The sequence below is a fragment of the Larimichthys crocea genome, chromosome XV (genome assembly GCF_000972845.2).
Source record: "Larimichthys crocea isolate SSNF chromosome XV, L_crocea_2.0, whole genome shotgun sequence".
NCBI lineage: Eukaryota > Metazoa > Chordata > Actinopteri > Sciaenidae > Larimichthys > Larimichthys crocea.
The window spans coordinates 6,822,919-6,846,516 of NC_040025.1; the positions used below are offsets into that span (position 1 = coordinate 6,822,919).

Sequence of the window (23,598 nt, forward strand, 5' to 3'; positions counted from 1 at the left end):
TCTCTGACTAATAAACTGAGCATCATGTGTAAAATTGGCTTGTTTCCCAGTGATTTTCTATCTTAACTACCTTTAATGAAGAAAAATAGCGAATGAATTGTTACTCACTGAGAAACTGTGTGCTCTTATAAAACCCTCACGCTGTCATTAGTCCATCATACAGTGCATACTTGCTGTGTGATCTCATCTGGCTGATTAGTCAGTGAAGTGAAGACAAACAGAGGTGGTGGGTAAAGGATGGTGTCTAGACACTCAGTGCCTGATCTGCACTGTAACCTATTTAAAGATAAGATAAGGCTGCACACACACATAGTGACGTCGCACAAACACACACACACACGGATGAAGATGTGCGCTCTGAAAATACATGCAGAAATAAGCACACTGCCCCAAACAACAACAAAAAAAAAGCTGTGTGCAGATCAGCAGAGACATACAAACGTAACTCTGTGACCTTATGAGGAGACAGCGATGCTCATATCCCTCTGGGTATCTCAAATATTTATTTCGCTGCCGCCTGGGAGCCATGAACGTGAGCATTAGATGAGCTCATACATTCACATGGGCTCTTCATCGCTTCACATTTGTCACAGAGTCACAGTGTTTGTCCAGCGACAGAGGATGGCATAAAGAGGAGGAAGAGGAGGAGGGACAAGGAAATCCTAAAACACACTTTAAAGGTGCAGTGTGTAGGATTCAGTTGCATCTCATGGTGTATCTCACCTTCCTAGTATAAAGGAGAAACAACACTTTAAGGACTCTGTTTAGTGTTTAGTTTGTCTGTTCTGGGCTACTGTAGAAACACGGTGCGGCCTCCATGAAAGAGGACCCGCTCCCACTGTAGATATAAAAGGATAACTTTTAAGTAAAAAACATTTAAAGATAATGATTTAAAGGTGATTATAACATGCATGAAAACATAGTTGTGAATATTATATTCCATGTTTGCCTTATTCTGAAAATAACAGTCAGTGTGCACATACAGAAAACAGATTTCAAGTCCATTCTCTTTGTCTGTATTGATATTAAAGTTGTATTTATCAGAGAGTTGTCTGATATGTGGACACTGTTGCAGTTTATGTGAATGAATCACTGGAAAATATGTTGTGGATTATGCAGATTTGCTGACTGGACTTTCCTCTCCTGTGTTCCTCTCCCACAGCTTCAGTCAGTCTGAAATTAAAGACTGCCATCTTTTTTAAGACTGAGTTCAAATGTGAGTTTTATTAAAGACATAACAGTGTGTGATTGGAGCTGGATCCGTCTCTCTGTGTGTCATCACTTTTATCCAAAACGACTCCTTACTTTTCTGATTTCCGGTGCCATAACCGCCTACTTTCTTTGTAAAAATCTCTATCTCCGGGCTATAAGTCAGCCTCTCATGTTCACTCCTTTCTTTCTTTTTCTTTTTCTCTCAGACACAGACAGGCTGCAAAGCAAAGCGAGAGAGAAAGAGGGAGCGGCCACGCAAAGTTGAGCAGACTCCACCCAGAAAAAAGCCAGCGAACCGAGAGACAGACGAGACCATAAAAATGAGTGGTTCACACCCCCGGCTCCACCAGAGCGCCGCGCCCGCTCCCAACGCTCTCTCCACGGACAAGGACGCAGAAATGCCCGCCACGGAGAAGGACCTGGCCGAGGATGCGCCGTGGAAGAAGATCCAGCAGAACACCTTTACGCGTTGGTGTAACGAGCACCTGAAATGCGTCAACAAGAGGATCGGCAACTTGCAGACGGACCTCAGCGACGGGCTGCGGCTCATCGGGCTCCTGGAGGTCCTGTCCCAGAAGAAGATGTTCAGAAAGTACAACCAGAGGCCCACCTTCCGCCAGATGCAGCTGGAGAACGTGTCGGTGGCTCTGGAGTTCTTGGACAAGGAGAACATTAAGCTGGTGTCCATAGGTGAGTCAGATGAGCCTCTGCGCAGCGCAGAAACAATGCTGAGAGTAAATGAATGAGTGCCAGAATGTGCGCTTTGGTTTGGTAACTGTCCCCAAACACACCCCACCTTCATCCAGGTGGCCTCTCCTCTCTTCTGAACTTTGTTTGTCTTGAAGAAAAACTTGAGTGTTGCCGAGCATCAGATAAACTGCAGTGTCAAATAGATGGTGGTAATGAAAATAACAGGGCATGTGTGCATGCCCGAGGGGTCGACCAAAGTTGAGCATGTTAGCTGCCCAGTAGAACTTTAAAAAAGAGAGAGTGGTGAAAGCACACTTGGGTCCAGCCTTTTCTCTGTTACATAAGTCTACAGCAGAGTTGCCGGTGTTGGTAACACTCCAGAGTGTGTTTTTCAGTGAGAAAGCAGGCGTTTCCCTGGTGTCCAGGGGTGCAGCACTTTTGTCTCCGGCTGTCCAGAGTTGAGGCGAGTTGTTTTGGGAGGAGGGGGTCTGGCTGTGCAGAGAAGGGGGGCCCCAGGCTTTCTGTGTTCCCCTGCCGCCTGAGCTGGGCTGGGCCGGTCCGAGCCAAACTTTGTGGGCCGGGGATGTCATTCAGGCCTAGTAGGATAGAGCTGATCCTGTACACACACACACACACACACACACACACACTCACACTCTCTCAGACAGAAAAAAAGGAGAGAGAATGAGAGAGAGAGACACACACAGGGCTATTGTCTATGCTCATGTCGTGCAGTGGGCTGGGGCTGGATCTCCACAGCATTCAACAGGACTTGGCTCACGCTTGGTGACATAAAACTGAGTTTAATGGGCTTTGTCTACATGCAGCTGCCTGCCTGCTCACAACACTGGTGATTTTTGCAGTTGTTTATCAGAATGAGTGGATTAAAGTCATTTTCTGCTGAGCTATGATCCAAAACACCGAGAATATAGTTTCTATGCTTGTGTTGCGCTTTCTAACGCCACCCCTCCCCGCACAGAAGAAATCTCCTCACTGCAGTGGACGAGCTCTCAAAGAGGCTCACAGGTCCTTGATGGACTTTGTCCCACATTTAATCTCACTGTTAATTCAATCCATTGTTAAAATAGCAAAAGGAATGTCTAATCCCATGAGATGTTTCACCCTCCACACACCTGGAGAGAACCTATTTCGACAGACAGTCTGTGGTTGGCATGAAAGGAAGGTGGTTTGCGACTGGGTCTGTGTGAATCACACATGAGTGAGTCCCTGTCATCCCCTGCTGGGGGTAGCGTCTGGCTCACTTCATGGTTTCCACACAAGTTACTGTGCTGGAACCTCATGTCAAATAGACATCAGCTTCATCTTATCAGACAGGAGGAGGTGATGAAGGAAGAGAGAGTGTTTTATTGCGGTTGTGGTTGGCAGTATAAGATAACTATCTACGTAAACAGCCATGTTCACATGCAGTGTGTCTCCGAAATGTTTTCTTTACTATGCTGGGCAGTCTCACTCATTCCTGAAGGAGATTCCTTCTCCCTGCATTTTTTTCTGATCCTTTTGCCAGATGATTGTGTTTAATCAAACAATGCTCTGCTGGTATTCAGGGCGCAGCACCGGGCACCAATGAGCCAGCCTAGTCAGCTCCGTCTGTCTGTCCCTCCAGCTGACTCACCCTCATCCTAGCTGCTTCTCTTGAGTCATTTAATCTGAAGATGACAGGGAAGCCTGCTCTCCTCTCTTACTTCCTCCTTTCATTGCAGTAAATGGGCACACCCAGCAAGCAACCCTCACCACAAATTACCAAACTGCCATCACTGCTCAGTATGATGCACAACACCCCTCCTTCTCTCTTTAGTCTGCAGCTCTTGTTGTATTTCTGTTTTCTTTCACAATTTTACTTTAAACTTTATTTTCACATTTTCTGTCTTTAAAGTCATTTCATCAGTGCGTGACTTCTTTTTTTGTGGTATCTACACGACCACACCTCTTTCATTTCCCATTTACTTTTATTTCACTTGCAAAATTCGGTGTATTGATGGGCAACACCAAGTAACACTGTCATCATGGGTTACTTAAGACAAACCATAATCTGCTCGCATACCTCTCGAATGTGTGTAAATATGAAGCTGGAGCGCTCACCACGTTGTATCTTGTTTGTTCAATCCATACAAAAACCCAAGTGTAAAAACAACTTCCTAAGAAGTTGCTACATCGGGCCAAGAAGTAGTTCCTCATATATTCCTGTAAAACCACAACTTGTCTTTTTTTACATTTTAATTTCTGTATGCATTTAGATTGAATAATTGAGCTTCAGGGGGACTGCTGGGTTCATTTTGGTACCTTTTTAGTCAGAACCAGGTTATCTGATTTCCCAGTACTTTATGCTGAGCTTAGTCCGACTCACCGGAGGACTCATGCACAGGCACCATCACTGCATCGTGGACTTATGGCATGATTGGTGATTGGTTTTAAAGAAATACAAACAAGCCAGAGTGTTTTGCTGTGGAGATGAGTCTGGCAATGTGAGACTATACTAAGCTGAACTAACATCTATTGGTTGGCTGTAGCCTCATACTGTACAGACATGGGAGTGGTATCAATCTTCTTACCTAACTCTTGGCAAGAAAGCAAATAAACACGTTCCCTAGAATCTCAAAATGATGAACATCTGTATAGTTGGTGTTTAATTTCATGTTGACTCAAGAATAAACTAGAAAGCTACTGTAACAGGAAGGACTGCCACTTAACACTACACTCCTGTTGACCATTATCTGTGGTCTGACCCACCAGCTTTAATCACAGCACTCCCACATGTTATTAGCATCACTGAGATCAGGGTTAGTACTTGGAATAGATAAACTCTTGTTACTGTGTCGGATCTTTGAGCTGCAGGCTGGAGACTCTCAACAGTTAAACAAGTTGAGCTGTGCCCTGCAGTCCATCCAGCCTCAGTGGCAGGCTCCTCACATTGCCAGCACAGACTGCACTTTAGTGCTCACTGTAATGAGATTTCGAGCCAACAGGTAATCTCTCTTTCTGCAGTTTTTACAAAACCCCACATGATCTGGCACCGGCGGCAGACACATGATTGGTGATAAATCCAAAAGGAAAAACTCACATGTATTCAGTCAGGAACACAAGTGGCAAGGCTGCCATCTAGCAGGCAGAGGAGTAAATGAGGGGAGAGACACTGTGAGTGTAACACCGATCAACTCTGGTCAAGTTGCTAAGCTGCAAACCCTCCATGTGATTGTCATGGCTCTGCGTGTTTAGTTTGCTGTTTTATTATTTGAAATTGGAACATGTTCATCTTTAAGTCACGACTTCTGTGAGGATATTCTTGCATGCATAAAGACTTGTTCCACTGTGCTCATCACACCCATGTTTGAACAAGTTCAATCATTTCACCTGGTATCATCCTGTTTGCGTGTGTAAATAGATTAAGCCTTGGTGCCTGTTTTGTTAATTAAATAATGTGCTCCCTGTGCAGACGCTCAATCGTTGTCAGCTCCATGTCAGCAGATTTTAAAGACCCTTCAATAAACCTCTGTACTTGACTGAGCCTGCATGGAGTTTGTCGAAACAGTAAGATGGAAGCGATTGAGCCAAACTCTTCCCGTCATCCACATAGGGAGGATATGAAACTTACAGAGCTGTGGTGTAACTTTGTACCTGGCTGCTCCCTTGTCTTTGCCTCGGAGCAGAGACATGCAGGTTGAGACAGACGCCTGTGTGGCAACAACTAAACTCCAAACTCCTCCTATTACATTGATACACGAAATACAATGAAAGTTGTTCTGAACCATAGTGCTTATAACAGAAGTTATCCTGGTGAGAATAGAACTAATGTCAGCAAAGATATTGCTGTACGGCTGACATTCCTGAGACAGTTTGCTACCTAACCTTTCTATATTGTGTGTATATACAGGTAAAACACTCATCTGTGAAAACAACAGAAAGCAGTGGAGCAGTAACAAAGACAGGCATAATGTTTGTTAGATTGTTAGATTTGAACAGGTCAGGATGCGTGACAAGATATCAGCCATCCCTCTGGATGACGCTATCAACACATGGGCATGTTTTTTTTTTGTATGTTTTTGCTACCACGGCTGCTGCCCGGCAACATTCATAGTCTTTATTTAGACTTGAAAATCCCCAAACCATCCACACTTTATATTATGCAATGATAAATGAATGAAAGTGAAAGAAAAGCCAGACACATCAGGTCACCATATTATATTTATATGAAGATCCTGTGAATAAAATATTGCACTTAAGCAGTCCAGGTTATTAATTATACATTAGCAATGACCAAATAGGTATATACTGTGTACTAAAATCTTTAATAGTTGGTTAGTTTCAATAGTCTCATTGTATATGTTGTCATATAACCAAAATCCCAATTCCAAGCACGCTGTAATTAAAGCTGCTACAATCAATAATTTTATTTTTAAAAATGGGTCAAATGACTGCGTGTGATGTGAAAAGTGTCACTCCAAAGATTATCACCAACACTGCAGTTCCCCACTCAGCTCTAGTGTCTTTTAGCCCCTTGTTTTGGCTTCACAACCCGCAACTTTACCGTTTTAGCTCATCCTCGCTGCTCTTATCAATGTCGTTTCCAGCAGCAGGCAGCTATTTTCAGACTGACAATGTTATCAACTATGCTTTTTGGTGGAGACCAAAGCAGAGTTAAAAGAAGTAAAAATATTGGACTTTATCAGGCCTCTAGAAACACAATGCTAATGTTACTAAGATGTGTAAACTATTCGTCATATCAGCTTTACAAGGTGATAATGTGTCAATGTGCTTATTTCTACTGTCCCTAAAACATCAGTTAATGCAGGTTTGAACTGCACGTCCCTCAATAATTACAGCAGTAGTGCAAAAGCATCTCCTGGGATTCCTACAATTGCAGCGTCAGTCATCAGATAATGAGAGAACACCATACAGACCCATAGGGGCATCTATGTAATCTGTACACTGTGAGCAGCATCAAGTTTAATCTCATATTGTCAGAAACAAGATAAAAGCATAGGAGATGAATGTTGGCCAGAGAGCGAGATAACGGAGCGATGTAGCCTCTCCGTTAAAAGTGATCACTTCCTGCCAGCTCATTATCATTAGCATAACTTCCTGTCTGCGCAGGCGAAAAGAGGCCTGGTCAAGTGGATACTGAGGATTAGTGGAATGTGCATTCCCATTCAGTACAGTGGTATTCAGGCTATTGCATTACATCAGAGTTGGAAATATGCCCCAACACCCCATGCCTCATGTTCAGACTGAACACGCAGACATAAAGCAACATATTCTTGAACTGAACTCACAGAAACCTACCGTTTTTATGTCTCATATTTAAATAAACTGGTATCCCCATCTTGTTCTCCTGCTAACATTCTTTTTTATATGAAATATTTAAAGCCAAACCAAGAAAACCAACTTTTACTGTGTGCTTTGCTTACTGTCGTTATGTTACAAGACTTTACCTACAAACAGACACGGCCTGCATTCCCGTGCCAGAAACGCGTCTGGAGGGGATCTACTTTTCCAGACCTGAATCATTTTTGCCAGGCCAAGAACTATCAATTACTTGGAAACCCAAACTCTGCTCTTGTGGCCGATCGTAGTTCTCTGATGGTTCCAGGAAACAAACAGTTGATTAAAGCCGCATGGTATTTTTTAAACCTCCACATTCATCATTTTATGCGGTGTCCGTGTCCTCCGCTCACCTCCTCAGTCTCTGTCTTAGCCTGTCCCTTCTTGCCACTCCCTGTTCTCCTCATGTGTTCATTATTCTTTCTTTGCCTATCCCTTACAAATCTCATTTTTCATTTTTGTCCTATCTGGTCTCCTCACTTAAATGAACATATCTCAGCCCATCCTCAGCGGGTGCTGTTGTCAGTGCGGGCTTTAAAAATGTCTCACACAGCACTTTTCCCTGACTTTTTCTCTCTTTTCTTTCTTGGCTCTCCACTTTCTTTCCTGCCTCCCTTCCCCTGTCCTGTCCTCCCTCCTCCCTCCGCCTGTAACCAGAGCCCAGGGAATTGGAGGGCTGCCAGGATCCAGTTTGCTTCTGCCCTTTTAAGGCTAAAAAACCAGGAGGAACTTTTTTCCAGTGGAGGGAGTGAAGAGAATGAGAGCGGAGGGAGGGAGGGAGGATGACTGGAAGGAGTAGAAAGGAAGAGGAGGAAGTGTAGTAGCTCCAGTGTGGTTTGTTGCATGGAGTTAGAAGAGGGAGGGAAGCAGAAGTTGTGGGAGGGAGAGAAAAGAGAGCTCCAGGTCATAGATTTTCAACTTTGGGACGTTTGAGGCTATCAGCTGAATTCATGTTAGAGTTGTAAAGCAATAAGCAAATGTTTTGAGAAGTCTTGAGATGTTTTTTCTTTTCTTTTTTTCTCTGTGTGTGTGTGTTTTATGTGATAAGGGCAGTGTGGAATGTGCAACATTTCCTTGGCGTGTTCTTTCTGACTGGGTTTTGGTCACTCCAACCATTCTTTCCAGCCATGACTTGTTTGTCTGTCTGTCTGCCTGATCTATTACATCTTAATGTCTGAGTTTGTCACAACATATACTATAATCAGTGATACATTTTAATACAAAACAACAACAATAAAACTGGTAAGACATGCTGGAAAGTAATAAAAAAACAGATTTTTCTGAAGAAGAGATTTCAAAGATGTCACTGATCCTGCACCTTCAGATTCTCAGGCAGGGAGTTCCAGAGCTAAAGGGCCCTGACTGTAAAAGCCTGGTAACCTTTAGTCTTGAGCCAGGACTTAGGAAGAGCCAGCAGAGCCATGCCTGAGCACCTGAGACTGTGCTCTGGCTCATAGGGGGAGCAGCACTTAAGCAATATAACTGGGAGCTAAGCCATGAAGTGCTTTTAAGGTAATCGGTAAAGTCAATTCTAAAACTGGTGGAGAGAGGCTGAAACATTGCTGATGTCATTGTGTCTTCTAGTATTTGTCAAAAGCCATGCAGCTGAAGGTGGCAGATTTTTCAGTGTTGAATTCCAATAATCTAATAAAAATAAATAATAAAAGCATGCATGACCTTCTCGAGATCAGGTCAAGAGAAAGATTTTCTGAGACGCTCTTCAATTGGGTAAAAAAAGACTGAATGACCTTTCAAAAAACAGGGACAGACTTTAGAGGACCAAAAGGAATGATCTCAGATTTAGTGAAGTTTTCATTATGCTGGAGAAAGTATTAGGATATTCAGCTCTTTATTTTTTAAACTTGTGTCATTTACATAATAATTATACTGAATCAGTTAATTGTGTTAGATGAAATGCCCCAGTGGCAGCATGTATACACAGAACAACAGTGGGCCAAGGATGGAGCCGTGGGAACACCACACTGCTGAGAAAAATGTGTTTGATGAATAAGATTTGAATCAAATCCAGTCTAGTATTCTTATAGCCAGCCCACTTTTCAAGGCAGTCCAACAGAATAAAATGTTCAACTGTGTCAAATACTGAGAATTAAAATCCCAGAATCAGCTGTGAGTAAAATATTGTTTGTAACTTAATAAGGCCAAATTTCGTGCTATCACCTGCACGGAAACCTCTTGGGAAATTGTCAAAGATCTTATTATTAATTAGTAAACAACCTTGAAGAACAACCTTCATGGTTTACTGAGGTTTTGCTAAAAACGGTAATTTAGAATTGGCTCTAAAATTACCGGCACATTTATCAGCCTTGTTCCAAAATACATACAGTAAAGACTGTGTTATACAAGCAGTCCTGCAATTCTATATTCTAAGATTATATATTGTATATAAATAAATCTAAGGATACTATGAATGAGGGACAGGGCAGGGAGAGACCTCAGGACTATCTAGACCTGCTGTGCTGTTTCGTCCTTCGCCTTACAAGATGTCAGGACTAATCTGCTCCAGATGTTGCAGTACAACCTGAATATTGTGCAGAACCTTTTCTCCTGCTGTCCCCCCCGCCCCCCTTCTCCTCCTTCCCGAGAAGCTGGGATGAGGTCAGGCTGTGGGTCAGGGGTTGTGATGATGTCATAGCGATGTCCACTAGGTGGGGGGGGGACTGCAGCAACGAGCCAGATAGATGAGTCATGGGAGTTTTTGGGGCAAAATGAGCATCAGACACAAACTCTCTATACGGTAGCCTCCACACTTTAGTTCACTCTCTTTCTCACTCACACACACACACTCACACACACTCTTACAGAGGGTGGGTGGGGGTGGGGGGCATTATGAGTCAGCAGGCAGAGGGGGGAGTCTGCGGCAGTCTGTGTCCGTATATGGGCTCCGTCAGGCTTGGTGCACTGTGGTCTGCCGGGAATGTTGGCAGATTCCTTGCGTGTTTAGTGGCTTTATGTGTGTGAGAGGCATGAATCAAAGAGCAACACGCATACACACATTTTCACAACGTGTGAGTGAATGAAGTCCTAATGCTAACTGTCAGGAGGACAGGCTTATCTGCTGTCCCGATCGGAGATGATGCCCTGCGCTGGACAGCTTTGAATGTTGTTGACCTTTGCGTGGTTCCTGAAACCGCCCTGTGAAAGTGCTTATCAGCTGTTCTAGATACAGTGGATGAACAAGCAGAGGCAGGGTCTTGTTCCCCACTGAAAATGAAAGACAATTAAAACTTGCAATAGACAAATAATGATTCAATTAAATGAAAAAACAACACTGTTTTTAAAATAATCATTAGCTAAACACACCCTCTGACCCGTCCTGCTCCATGTTCTGGTAATGTTGTGGTTCTGCTTTAGTGTGTTTGTGCCGCAGTGGCTGACGGGCCACATTCCTGCTGCAAGTACCAGCCTGTGGTACAAATGCATGAACCATTCACACCCTCCTGTCAGTACAAATGACAATTTATAGCTGTCAGTGTTACCTCTGTCTTTAGGCAACAGTTCTCTCTCGTCCACCCCCCTCTGCTGCTTCCTGTCTCCTTCACAATCACTCTTTCCTGTCTGTTTTCTTAGCTTCTTCTTTTTCTTTCCTATCATTCCTGAATGGACTGAGTTGCCACTCAGTTGCTATAACGATCCGACTCACTCAAAGTTCCCATGGCGATGGGTCATCCCGACAGACCTTTTTGTCTGACCCTGCTGCACTTTTATCAACCATGCCGGGTGTGTTTTTCCACTGTGAGCAGCTGACATGTCGTGGATCACAGGGTCGGCAGCAGGGTCGGTAGTTCTCCATGTAGGCAAAGAACTCATCTAATTTCAAGTCATCTAATGTGAAGCATGCATGTGTTTCTGTGCATTCGATTGACTTTTTTTCATGTCTTAACAGCCTTCCTTTCCCAACTGTCTTGCTGCTCAGCTCTTCATCTTCATCATGCATGAAATTCCACACTCCCCCCTCTCCCACCCCATTTTGGGGTTAGACCCCCATCCAGCCCGACCCCGTCCACAAACCCTCACTGCTGCTTTCTTTTCCCTCCTACCACAGACCTTAAATATTCAGCCTTTTCAGTAGCACCAGCCCCCAACTGGAGCCCCCAGCACTCTCTTATGCAAAAACAAAGACGAAGGGGGAAAAAAGAGCTTGTTGTTCCTGAGGTTGAGCTACTGCTATCAACAATTATTCCAGTCTAGACAACTATAACAAAGCAAATTAAGTTGATAAGAACGTGAGCGGTGCTGGAGCCTGCCGCTCTCCTGTCCAGAGATGTTTGGTATATGTTTGTTTTTTTTCAGCCACGTTTCCTGTTTTCATACTTTCTGCAGCTCTTATCAAACTGTTGAAGAGTCTCAAATCACACAGAAAGTGCCAGATGAAGCCCATCAGAAGTTGGATTCACATGCATGCTATTAACAGACCAAAACCTGTAGAGACCCCCTACACACACCCTTGATATCCATCAGCACTTTCCCTCCTTCACTATGTCCTAATCACCATCAGCTAGGAGACTCACAAACACACTGCTCCACCCTTTTCCTCAAGGCTGGACCTGAGCAATCATCCCTCCTGATCAACTGTTGCTTCTTGTGCAACGTGTGTGTGTGTGTCTGTGTGTGTGTGTGTCTTCCTCATGCCTGGGCTAGCTTCTGGTTGCATCACTTTCTCCTGTTCAGTGGCGCGTGTGGCTCTGTCTGAACACAGATGAATCCCTCTGATGAACAACCAAACATGTCAGTGGATGTGCTGTTGTGTCACTCGGTTGCAGTGGTAATAAGTTGCTGTAAATATTTTCAATAAAGGTGCTGTAAAGAATCAGTCAATCAATCAAGCGCAGGAAAGTTCAGCTTAGTTTCAAAAGTGGTTAAAATTTGGGGATATGTTTAGGATAATCGGGAAGTAAAACTCTGCAGGAGATGAAGGCATGCATACATTTCTGTGCATCGTGTCTGGACATGAGAGCTCTAATAGTTGTCTGAAATGCTGATTTAGTTTTCCGTCTTGATGTGGCTGCTGAAAGTCATGTGTGAACTCAAGTTTTCTAACTTTGGTTTTCATTGTCATTGATAAAAGCATTGTGTCAGCGGGACCAGAGTTATTTGGTGAGAAAGTGAGTAAATCAGGGTGTTGACTTGCATTGTTATCAGAAGCGTACAGAAGATTTATCTGTGAATGGTTTACAGGCTGAATTGGAATGTCTGCACTAAGATTAAACTGACGTTTTATCTGAATCATGAATATTCAGATGACTATCTTTTAATACTTTTATCATGTGCAGTCTCAATGCTGACATGTTTGCACAAAAGTACCATGTGGGGAGTAAACTATCATTTACCCTCAACAGACCAGAACATGGTCCAAGATTTTTAGGTATTTATCCCACTCCATCTTAAAGACATCACCATCTATCAGATAGCAGAGACAGATCTTCACTTCTGAAACACTGGGGTTTAAATAAAAGATCTAACGAGAGCGTTATTCCTCTAGTAAACAGATTTATTTCTGCTTTCCACATTCTTTATGGTTGTTTTGACCAGATTGTATTTTGAATGGAGGTTAAAATCGTCAAGTTTCACCTTCCAGCCTTTTGATGCATTAGTCTCCTTTCTCTTTATTGTACTTAAACACTCTAAATGTCTGACTGGCTAGTTGCAGATTTAGATGCCAGTTTTTCAGCTTTGCATACATTGTGGTAACATGACTTTAAATCTGTCCCCCCTCTCCCTCTTCCTCTGAACTCCAGACTCTAAAGCCATCGTGGATGGGAACTTGAAGCTGATCCTGGGTCTGATCTGGACCTTGATCCTGCACTACTCCATCTCTATGCCCATGTGGGACGAGGAGGAGGAGGCGGATGATGGCAAGCAGAAGACGCCCAAGCAGAGGCTGCTGGGATGGATCCAGAACAAACTGCCCGAGCTTCCTATCACTAACTTCCACAGGGACTGGCAGACCGGCCGGGCCCTGGGTGCCTTGGTCGACAGCTGTGCTCCAGGTGAGGGAAAGTGTGTGTGTGTGTTGTGGAGCATCTCTGTGTTGCTATGTCTTGGAGAGGGATTTGTTTGTATGTGCCGAGGGTGGGGACATTGTGTCTTTCAGGGGTCGGTGGTGATGAAGGATTAGAATGTTTGGGGGTGGTGTGCATGTGTTTCCCCCACAGCAAGGGTCTGAAATGAATACCAGCCTAAGTGCTAGAAACATTTACCTCTGGAAAATCAAAATTCAGGAACACTGCCCCATAGCTCTGTGAGGTGATGATAACTGAATGGTGCCTCCATAGATGTTAACATGTTGTTGAACTCATTACTATCTGCATACAATGATGACTGACAGCTGCAGATCTGAGGTCAGGGAAAGCATAATTCTCATCTGTGTGAGAGTGAAAACTGAGGACAGGGGTGATGATGAGCTGAGCAGAAGGGCGAGGAATCGGGGGAAGGTACTGAACCTTGAGGCGACAGGCGGGAGGAGGGATGTAGGTGAAGGAAAGTGAGGCATAAAGGAGGTTTCTGTTTACATGCTCTGGATGTTTGGCATACCTGTGGATCACCAACAGCCTCGAGCTGGAGATAAAGATTCAACAAAGCTGCTGTCTCCGTCCAGCAAAAGATTTTCCCAGTTGGTTCAGTTATGAACCAGCAAGTAAAATGTGCTGACACACAATGCCGGGATACGCCTGATAATGAAGGGACACCATAACATCCAACGGTTGAAGGGCAGACGTCTTGACGAGTCACAGAGACAGATGTATGACCCCCACACTTAATCACTGTTGTTACATTCCCCCTTTATCTGCTGGACGTCGTCAAGGCTGTAACTTTGGAGTCAGCACGTTGGCCTTAATTAGACTGTCTCTAATACAAGAATCTGTCACTCGTGTAGTGAAGTCAACTTAAATGTACCATAATCCATAAATGTACTGACTCTTTTTACAGTGGAAGCATTTCACTGCCTGACACGCCTTTTGAGAACAACTCTGTGTGTTTCAACTTAGTTCTTGATGCTCGCATTATAAATGATTAACAATGGAAGTCATATGTTTCTAACCCATCTCCTTCCTTACCTGCAGGTCTCTGTCCTGACTGGGACCAGTGGGATCAGACCAAACCCGTGGACAACGCCCGTGAGGCCATGCAGCAAGCTGACGACTGGCTGGGTATCCCACAGGTAAAATAAATCCCTGTTAGAATAGTGCAATAAGTTTCTTTGCCAGGTTGTCAACCAGACAACAGAGTTTGGTTGCTGAAGCTGAGAATATGGTTGCCATGTTTAGTCACTTTGTATTTTAGTCATTTAAATACTCTACATTTACATGTCAGCTTCATAATAAAAATGTGACATTAAAGAGGCCTCATTCCTGTAAATGGAACAAGATTCTGCAGGGCAGCTGTATCAAAAGTGATCCAATCCAACATGTCACTGGTCTTAACACCGCAAACATACCAACACATGTGCAGCGTGGTCTGGTTCTGCTTCCGACTGTAACAGCAATGTTTAGGCATCACTAATGTAAAAAATATTTAACATGTCCACATTCTTGGATGTTAAAAAGTGGTCGCCACTGATGGCAACCAAAAAGTGGTTGCCATTTTCTCAAAACGGTTGCCAATGGCAGCCCGGCGACCGTGGAGCACTGTTTTTGCCATGCTGGTTTTTTGGTTAGGTTGCTATGGTAAATGTTTGACAGTGTTGTGTTGCCATGATTGGCACAGAGCAGGCAGCTGGTACAGTATAACATGGCGACAATTGGGTCTGTGGTCGCCACCGTTTCCGCCTTCAGCTCTGTTTCTGTGAAGAAGCTATCTCTGTCCCTTCCCTTGCTCGCTCTGTGGGTTCTAAAATCAGAAAATAAGTGTCTGTCTGCCAGCCGGGTTGCGTGTGAATTTGTCTCAGGTACTTTCTGAGAAGAGGAAGAGGTTGGTATGTGGTTTTGTTCACTAAATCACAACACTGCTCAGTTGATTATTGTGGGTAATCGTATCCATGACAACAAAGCAGCTTCAGGCTGCACAGCTGTAGTCTCTCTTCTCTTTAGCAAATATGCTGAAAAGGAACAACTCTCCATTTGTCTCCTCATGTCCTCGTAGGTGATAACCCCTGAAGAGATCGTTGACCCCAACGTGGACGAACATTCAGTTATGACCTACCTGTCCCAGTTCCCCAAGGCTAAACTGAAGCCTGGCGCGCCTCTCCGACCCAAGCTCAACCCCAAGAAGGCTCGTGCCTATGGGCCAGGTACACACAAACACACACATCTGCAGCTAGACTTCAACAGTGAGAGAAATGTAGTCGTTCCGAGCTGAACAGCTGGATGAGCCGAGAGCAGGGGTGATTTACGCCCATGGACACAAAAACTGTGAGCTGGTCCAAGAGGTTGGACGCAGACACTGGTCTCATCCACACCTGCAGCCCTTTCTGTGTCAGTCCAGGATCATGTAATCCATAATGCACAGTACATTTTCTGTTCTTTCCTAACTCTCCTGCCTCCCTCCTCTGTGAAGGTATCGAGCCTATTGGTAATGTTGTGATGAAGAAGGCTGTGTTCACCGTGGAGACCATCAGTGCAGGAATGGGAGAGGTGCTGGTTTATGTGGAGGACCCTGCAGGACACAGAGAGGAGGTGAGACACCGACCATGTGGGCATTTCCTGTGAAATGTTGTCTTTTACATGTTTTTGGACATCATGGCATACTATTTTGTTAACATTTTATAAATGTCCTCCAGGCTAAAGTGACCGCCAACAACGATAAGAACCGCACCTACTCTGTCTTCTACATCCCTAAAGTCACAGGCATGCACAAGGTAAGTACTTTTTTAATCCATGAGGCTGATGTGACTCTCAAACCCTTAAATTCCATCAGGCGCTGATCCACGCCTGTTCTAGAAAAGCACTGTGTTGAGTTTCAGAAGCATCCCCGAAGCAGCTCTCTGCTCTGCTCCACAGAGAATACACAGCTGTTCTATTTTTGACTGAAGCCGTGTAAAGCAGCCTGTACAGACTCCTGATCATAAAAAGAGACAATTGGGAAACCATTTAATCATGTAGCCTACTTACTCATGATAGAAGCACGTACACCAATGGGAAAATGACCAAATGTGAGCAAGTTAACAAAGTCTGCCAGGTAAAACAGTCTTCTGAAACGCTCTTGGTAGGATATGAAGCCATGTGAAGAACTGGCAGCACAGAGTGTGCCTGGTGGAATTTAGGGATAAGAGGACAGGTGGACTATTTACTGTGTATAAATATAGTTATACAATTCTTTTACTTCATTTCATGCTACTTCATACTTTTCATCCACTGCATTAATCTTGTCTTTACCTAGTTACTTTTTGCAGATTATTTGTCATATGGAAAACATAATATGATGCATTGTTTTAATCAAAGAGAATTGCACTTGCTTCAAGAATCAGATTTTTGATCATTTTAGTGCCAACCTGCTCGTTTCAAGATAAATTTTAATTGACATAAACATTGAAATTAAAGCAGACTTTTGAGACCTGCAGACACCCTGTGAGCTGGACTTAAAGCTTCCGGATACAACTTTCATTCTCTCCTTTCTGCTTTGTAGGTGACGGTGTTGTTTGCTGGGCAGCACATCTCTAAGAGCCCCTTCGAGGTGGAGATCGGCATGGCTCAGGGAGACTCCAGCAAGGCCACAGCCCAGGGACCAGGCATCGAGCCCTCAGGAAACATCGCCAACAAGAGCACCTACTTTGACGTCTACACAGCAGGTAATAACACAGATGATGAGAAGGACAGAGGGTGTCACTCCTCGTACAGATTGTAAAGCCCTCCGAGGCGAAATTTGTTTTGTGAATTTGGGCTATACAAATAAAATTTGATTGATTAATGATATGAATAAGGTTTCTCTGCTATCATCAGGTTAGAAAGTCTGCATGGATACACTTAAAGGGTGTTAAAGGTGTCTTTTCATAACCCTCACGTTTCTCTCAGGTGCTGGTATTGGCGAGGTGGAGGTGGTGATTATGGATCCTGCTGGCAAAAAAAACACAGTGACTTGCACCATCGAGGATAAGGGCAACAGTAGCTACCGCTGCACCTACAAACCCACCCTGGAGGGCCAGCACACCATCTATGTCACCTTCGCCGGTGGTCAGATCAGCAAGAGTCCCTTTACGGTCAACGTGGGGGAGGGTAAGAGTTCCAGATATGATTCCTCAGCAGCTAGACTGAGAAAGCTTGTTTATAAGTCCTTCTGTAAAAGATGTTACTGAAACAGTCTGTGCTCTAATGTTTTTATCTGTAGATTATATTAACGGAAGTCTGACATCTCAGTGACTATTATGTCTTTACTGTATTGTTGCTGTTTGCTACAAGGATCCACTATGTGTCTTCAAGGAAACGAGAGACAAACCATTTTTAAACCTTCAGTATTTGCTCTCTCTTTGCTGCTTTTTAAAGCTTTACTGTCTTTTTCTGTCATTGTACTGGATGCTGTCTCCTCTCTTGTCTCTTTCTTGTCCCCTCCCTCCTTCCCTCGTTCCCTTCTCCTCCTCGATAGAGACCTGATGGTATCTGTCCTCTCTCTGGAACGGCCTCTTCCTTCTGCTGTCATTTCCTGTTTCCTGGGATCTCTCTTGGGTACCCACTATATGTGCTGCATGGGTGATCTGTGTATTCATGTAGATTCTGTGTGTGTCTTTTCTTTTCTTTTTTTGTTGTTGTTGTCTTGACTTCCTGACTAATTTCCCCCTGCAGACTTGCTTTACATGTGTGCTGTGTGTCCTCCGCCTGTCAGCTTTAAACTGAATATAACTCAGTCAACATATCCATGAGGAAACACTCTGCTAACAAATTCCTAAACATGTTCTCAGATTTCGATGGAAGGGCAGCAGCATTAAGCTGTAGTTTGTGTTTGCTCAGGAAACAGATGCCTCATTGCTTCCAGCTCACTTGTGGTCTTAACTTTACGCAATGACACAATTCACAAAGAATTAGATTTGCACTGAGTGACCAGCATTGTGTTAAATGTAGCTTTTGGCACAATGATTCATGCATTCTAAAAATTAAAACAACAGATATGTGGTGCGACTGTAATTAGCTCTGCCTCTCTGAGAGATAACGACCTTTAAGCTGCTCTGGGTGTGTCTGTTCCAGATGACTTACAGTGAAAAGACAGGATGCTAATAAATAAAACAATATGGTGATATGAAAACATTTTAATATAGAGACATAGGGCTGTAAATCACAGCGTCATTAATAGTTAATAAATGATTTCAAAATAATTTCATAATATATATTTGTCTGATAATAACACAGTTCTAAATTCTGGTCAACAAGTGGTTGGTGGTTACAGGATAACAGTAAATACTTAAATGTTAACCAGTTGTTTTTCTTGGTTTTTGTTGTCTTGCTGAACCCGTCAGACCTCCTTATTAATCTATTTGTTTCACTGGTTCTACATCAAAACAAAATTATTTAATTTAATATCATGAAATTAAATGTAGATTTATCCCTTTTCTCAGTGTGCTAAGTCCACTTCTTAGAAAATATCTTGTGTCTCTGTCCCTGCATGGTTTCCTTTGCTTCCTGCAGGGCATCCAACCATGACTCAGCACCTCCTATTTTATACATTTTAAATAGAGAGATAGGAAGGATACTCCACTTCATGTGTGAGGATAAAGGCTTACTTCCTTTACTGCGGTCTATGAATTCACTCTGCAGAATAAGATAGATGGATAAGCGGCATAGGAGGGGTGTGCAGGGTAGGAGGAAAGGACAATTGAAAAGCACTGAAGGCTTTCCAGTAATCCATCATCCTCCTTGAAATTGATGGATGTACCGTTCGGGTGGAAATAGTTTTGGTTTCATATCATTCATCCCGCACCTCATTCCTCTTCTCCCCACTGAACTCACATGTGGTCATAATGTTGGAGTCAGAGTATTGAGAGCTGCTCTCTCCGTCTGATTCTCTCTCACTCTTTTCATTGTGTGTGTCTCTCCACAGCGTGTAACCCCAGCCTCTGCAGAGCTAAGGGTCGTGGTCTTCAGCCAAAGGGCCTGAGGGTGAAGGAGACTGCAGACTTTAAGGTTTACACCAAAGGAGCCGGCACTGGAGAGCTCAAAGTCACCATCAAGGGGCCCAGTGAGTTGAACTGCAGGCACTTTTCCACTAATGCCTGTTCATTCATCTCTGCATCGACTGTAATGCATCACTTTAGGCAATATCTAATATGATGCAAGTAGATTGTAAACTCATTTGAAGCATTGAATAATAAATGCAACCCTCAGATAGATGTTAGAAAGTTACACTGGATTTAATACTGCCCCATTAATGCTGCACTGATCAATATGTGTATATATAAACCATGACTCAAGTCACTTTTTGTAAAAACAGACAAGACAGACAAGCTTAAACAGGATTCAGAGACTCGGGCCAGACAAGACGAGACAAAATTAAGATCATGTGGGGGAAGATAATGAAAGATGAGGACTGGGATTATAATAATAGGCGTCTTTATGGCAATATATAACTGATTTATTTCATTTAGCCATAGACACTGAACAATAATATGTGTATCCACCCCGTGATTTGGATCCCTTCCACCAAGTTTTATAATAATCAGTCTAGTTATCTTTTCATAATCCTGACAGACAAGCAGATAAACAAAACAGAAAATGGCACTGATCCAACTCACCACCAACTGGTACCACTGCCTATTTCTTCCTATTTGTGCTGGTGGTGTACCCACATCTTGCCACCTCCATTTAGCTCTTTCAGGCTTTGGCACGAGCAGTCCTCATGGGGTCGAGTCCCCTGCGGAGCCTCCAGACTCGATGGCTTGCAAACAAGGAATAACAAACTATTTTTGTTCTTTACTTGGTTCCTAAAATGAAAAAAAAAAAAGTGATACTGATGTGCATCGCTGTGTTTACAGAGGGTCTTGAGGAGCCATGTAAAAGAAAAGATCTCGGAGATGGTGTGTATGGATTTGAGTATTACCCGACCACACCTGGAACGTATACCATCACCATCACCTGGGGTGGACAGCATATCCCCCGCAGGTACACACACACACATACTACTACAGTTTATACATACTACATATGCTACAGTTGAGCTACATCGACAGGTCATTACGACTGATCACTCTCTGCTCCATTTAGTCCCATTGAGGTCAAGATTGGTGCTGAGGCCGGCCAGCAGAAGGTGAGGGCCTGGGGTCCAGGACTGGAGGGTGGCGTTGTTGGAAAATCTGCTGACTTTGTGGTGGAGGCTGTTGGAGACAACGTCGGTACACTGGGTAAGTAAGGCAGAGAAATGACAGAGATGGGACACAGTAAAAGATTCCTGGATGTATGTGTTTTTGTTATGTGTATTTTTCTAATCTTGCTGTGTTTGTCAATGTCTCTTTAGGATTTTCTGTGGAAGGTCCATCTCAGGCCAAGATTGAATGTGACGACAAGGGAGATGGATCCTGTGACGTGCGCTACTGGCCCACAGAGCCTGGGGAGTATGCTGTGCATGTCCTCTGCAACAGCGAAGACATTCAACACTCTCCCTTTATGGCTGAGATTGTCAACCCACCAGGCAAAGACTTCTACCCCGACAAGGTATTCACACACAGGGACACGTGCACACATACAACTTGAAACATCTTTAAACATGAAGATCATTTTTGTCAAAGCCATTATTCTATTCTTAAAACTCAACAAATGTGTTAACTCCAGGTTAAGGCATATGGTCCAGGCCTTCAGAGCAGTGGTTTGGCTGTCGGAAAGCCCACTGAGTTCACAGTTGATGCCAAGCAAGGAGGAAAAGCTCCTCTGAAGATCGTGGCCCAGGTAAGGCTGGTCCTGTTTCTGTCTTCATGTTTTACACACCTTTTGATAGATGTTTTGTCTTATTTTATTCTTTGCTTTTCCACATGTGCACAGGATGGTGAAGGTACTCCTGTGGATGTACAGGTCAAGGATAACGGCAATGGCACCTATGCCTGTACTTACACCCCACGTAAACCTGTAAAGCACACTGCCATGGTCTCCTGGGGAGGAGTCAACATCCCTGACAGCCCATTTAGAGTGAGTACACAAAGAGAAGGTTTGTTTGGAGTTCACACAGAGGTCATTTAACCACAGAAAAGTCTCATTAGCTGATGTGTTTCTGACCACAGATGAACATCGGAGCAGGCTGTCATCCAAACAAGGTGAAAGTGTCAGGACCTGGAGTGGCCAAGACTGGCCTCAAGGCCTTCGAGCCAACATACTTCACTGTTGACTGCGCAGAGGCTGGTCAAGGTAAAGCTCCATAAAACTGATTTTGTTTCCCTGACCATTAATTCAGCTCCAACTATTAAACCTACTGCTCAGCTGAATGACAGACAAAGTTATTGAATCATTAGTATTCAGGAGCTAATGAGCTACATATTTACCTCTGGAGCTGGTGGAGAGCAAAACTGAGCTGTAAGTTGAGTGAATATTGAGCTGTCATCCATCCAGAAACACATCTGGAGATGAATGCTAATGTCTGTCTGTGTCTTGTGAATTGTCTCAATAGTGGTTTGTTTAAGCTTTATTTGGTTTTCTCCCCTTAACTCATCGGTTAAATGAAGACATTACATGCAAAATAAAGGAAGGAAGGAAAGGATCAGTGTGATATGATGACTTTGTCTTCTCTCCTAAGGTGACATCAGTATAGGAATCAAGTGTGCCCCCGGTGTGGTGGGACCCGCAGAGGCCGATATCGACTTCGACATCATTAGAAACGACAACGACACCTTCACTGTCAAATACACTCCTCCTGGAGCAGGCAGTTACACCATCATGGTCCTGTTTGCTGACCAGGTGAGTTCGGATCATGTGTTGTTTCCAGCACGAATGAGAGCAGAATGTGTATTTGTAGGATTGAGTGCGTTCTGTGTGATAAAATGTGTGTTTGTTGTTTAGGCTATTCCAATGACACCTATCAGGATCAAAGTGGATCCTTCTCATGATGCCAGCAAAGTCAAGGCAGAGGGACCAGGACTCAGCCGCAGTGGTAAGAACACCTGTTCAGTATGTCTGCTGTGAAGTGTTTAGATTCTTTATTTATCTCCCTATTAAATGTCAATGATTTGATCTCATATGTTTAAGTTTTGGGTTTGATTTACTTATTTATTGGACACTGGATTCTCATGAACTTATTAACTCTGATGAATCCTCTTTTGTCTCTCAGGCGTTGAGCTGAACAAACCCACTCATTTCACTGTGAGCACTAAAGGAGCAGGAAAGGCCAACTTGGACTGCAACTTCAGCGGACCGACCAAAGGAGAGGCCGTCAAGGACTTTGAAATCGTCAACAACCACGACAACACACACACTGTGAAATACACACCTGTGCAGCAGGTAAGATGAGAAAGCACTCACACATATGAACGTTTTCGATACACAGTTTACACGCACGTCCTGTCTCTCTAGCGACATACTTTTTCATATTTTGGCATATGTCACACACAACAAGACACAACCTGTTATATTTAGTGAGCTTTAGGACGGAGCCAGGCTAGCTGTTTCTTCCTATTTCACATCACAACTACGTCACTCCTCTTCTTCCTGCTCCAGGGTCCTCTGGGAGTTGCTGTGACCTACGGTGGAGATCACATTCCCAAGAGCCCCTTCAACGTCGCTGTGGCACCTACAGTGGACCTCAGCAAGATCAACATCACAGGCCTGGGAGACAGTACGTACTTTTAGTGTCATTGGTCTTATATCAAGATTTGATAAAGTTTTGACTCGCTATTCCATATTTTATCTGTGCCGATATCAGGAATCTATATCAGTCTATATCATCGTTTTTTCTCAGCTGGATCAGGAGTGTTGGTGTTTTGATGGTTGATTTTGTGTAATTGCAGAGATGACTGTAGGCAAAGACCAGGAAGTGACTGTCAAATCAAAGGGTGCTGGCGGTCAGGGCAAGGTCGCCGCCAAAGTGACCGCACCATCAGGGAAGGCTGTGGCCAGCAAGGTATGACATATGATGTCAATTTATTGTCTTTCTTCTGACAAAACGTCTTTAGGAGCCTAGAGTCTTGAGTGATATATTTACATTTGTTTATAGATATCTATATAGCTCAATTACTAAAATCCTGTTTATATGTTCATATTCCGTGTTCCAGGTTGAACCAGGCCTGAGTCCAGAGACCAGCCAGGTGAAATTCATCCCCCGGGAGACGGGGCCATACCAGGTTGAACTGACCTATGATGGTGTGCCAATCCCTGGATCACCCTTCACCCCGACAGCTTATCCTGCCTCAGATCCCTCCAAGGTTACACACAGTTTTATATCATTTTAAATTAAATTAATAGTCATTTTCATGCCGACACACTTTAATCTCTGTCCCTGTCT

The 23,598-nt window shown here is 43.7% G+C and overlaps 1 protein-coding gene across 3 annotated transcripts in view; it reads left to right on the forward strand.

The window, feature by feature from the left end:
* flna (filamin A, alpha (actin binding protein 280)) overlaps positions 1-23,598 on the forward strand; it is a 43,950-nt gene that overhangs the window by 5,076 nt on the left and 15,276 nt on the right. For all 3 annotated transcript variants that reach the window (XM_019255424.2, XM_019255413.2, XM_019255418.2), the window contains exons 2-22: positions 1,419-1,902; positions 12,996-13,247; positions 14,322-14,419; positions 15,340-15,487; positions 15,754-15,872; positions 15,977-16,054; positions 16,822-16,984; positions 17,208-17,408; positions 19,222-19,359; positions 20,153-20,279; positions 20,382-20,518; positions 20,632-20,828; positions 20,946-21,059; positions 21,153-21,296; positions 21,389-21,512; positions 21,898-22,058; positions 22,161-22,251; positions 22,429-22,598; positions 22,815-22,932; positions 23,105-23,217; positions 23,369-23,518. In XM_019255424.2, coding sequence (XP_019110969.1) covers positions 1,533-1,902; positions 12,996-13,247; positions 14,322-14,419; positions 15,340-15,487; positions 15,754-15,872; positions 15,977-16,054; positions 16,822-16,984; positions 17,208-17,408; positions 19,222-19,359; positions 20,153-20,279; positions 20,382-20,518; positions 20,632-20,828; positions 20,946-21,059; positions 21,153-21,296; positions 21,389-21,512; positions 21,898-22,058; positions 22,161-22,251; positions 22,429-22,598; positions 22,815-22,932; positions 23,105-23,217; positions 23,369-23,518 — 3,213 coding nt within the window. In that variant the 5' untranslated portion in view covers positions 1,419-1,532. The remainder of the gene's footprint in view (positions 1-1,418; positions 1,903-12,995; positions 13,248-14,321; positions 14,420-15,339; positions 15,488-15,753; positions 15,873-15,976; positions 16,055-16,821; positions 16,985-17,207; positions 17,409-19,221; positions 19,360-20,152; positions 20,280-20,381; positions 20,519-20,631; positions 20,829-20,945; positions 21,060-21,152; positions 21,297-21,388; positions 21,513-21,897; positions 22,059-22,160; positions 22,252-22,428; positions 22,599-22,814; positions 22,933-23,104; positions 23,218-23,368; positions 23,519-23,598) is intronic.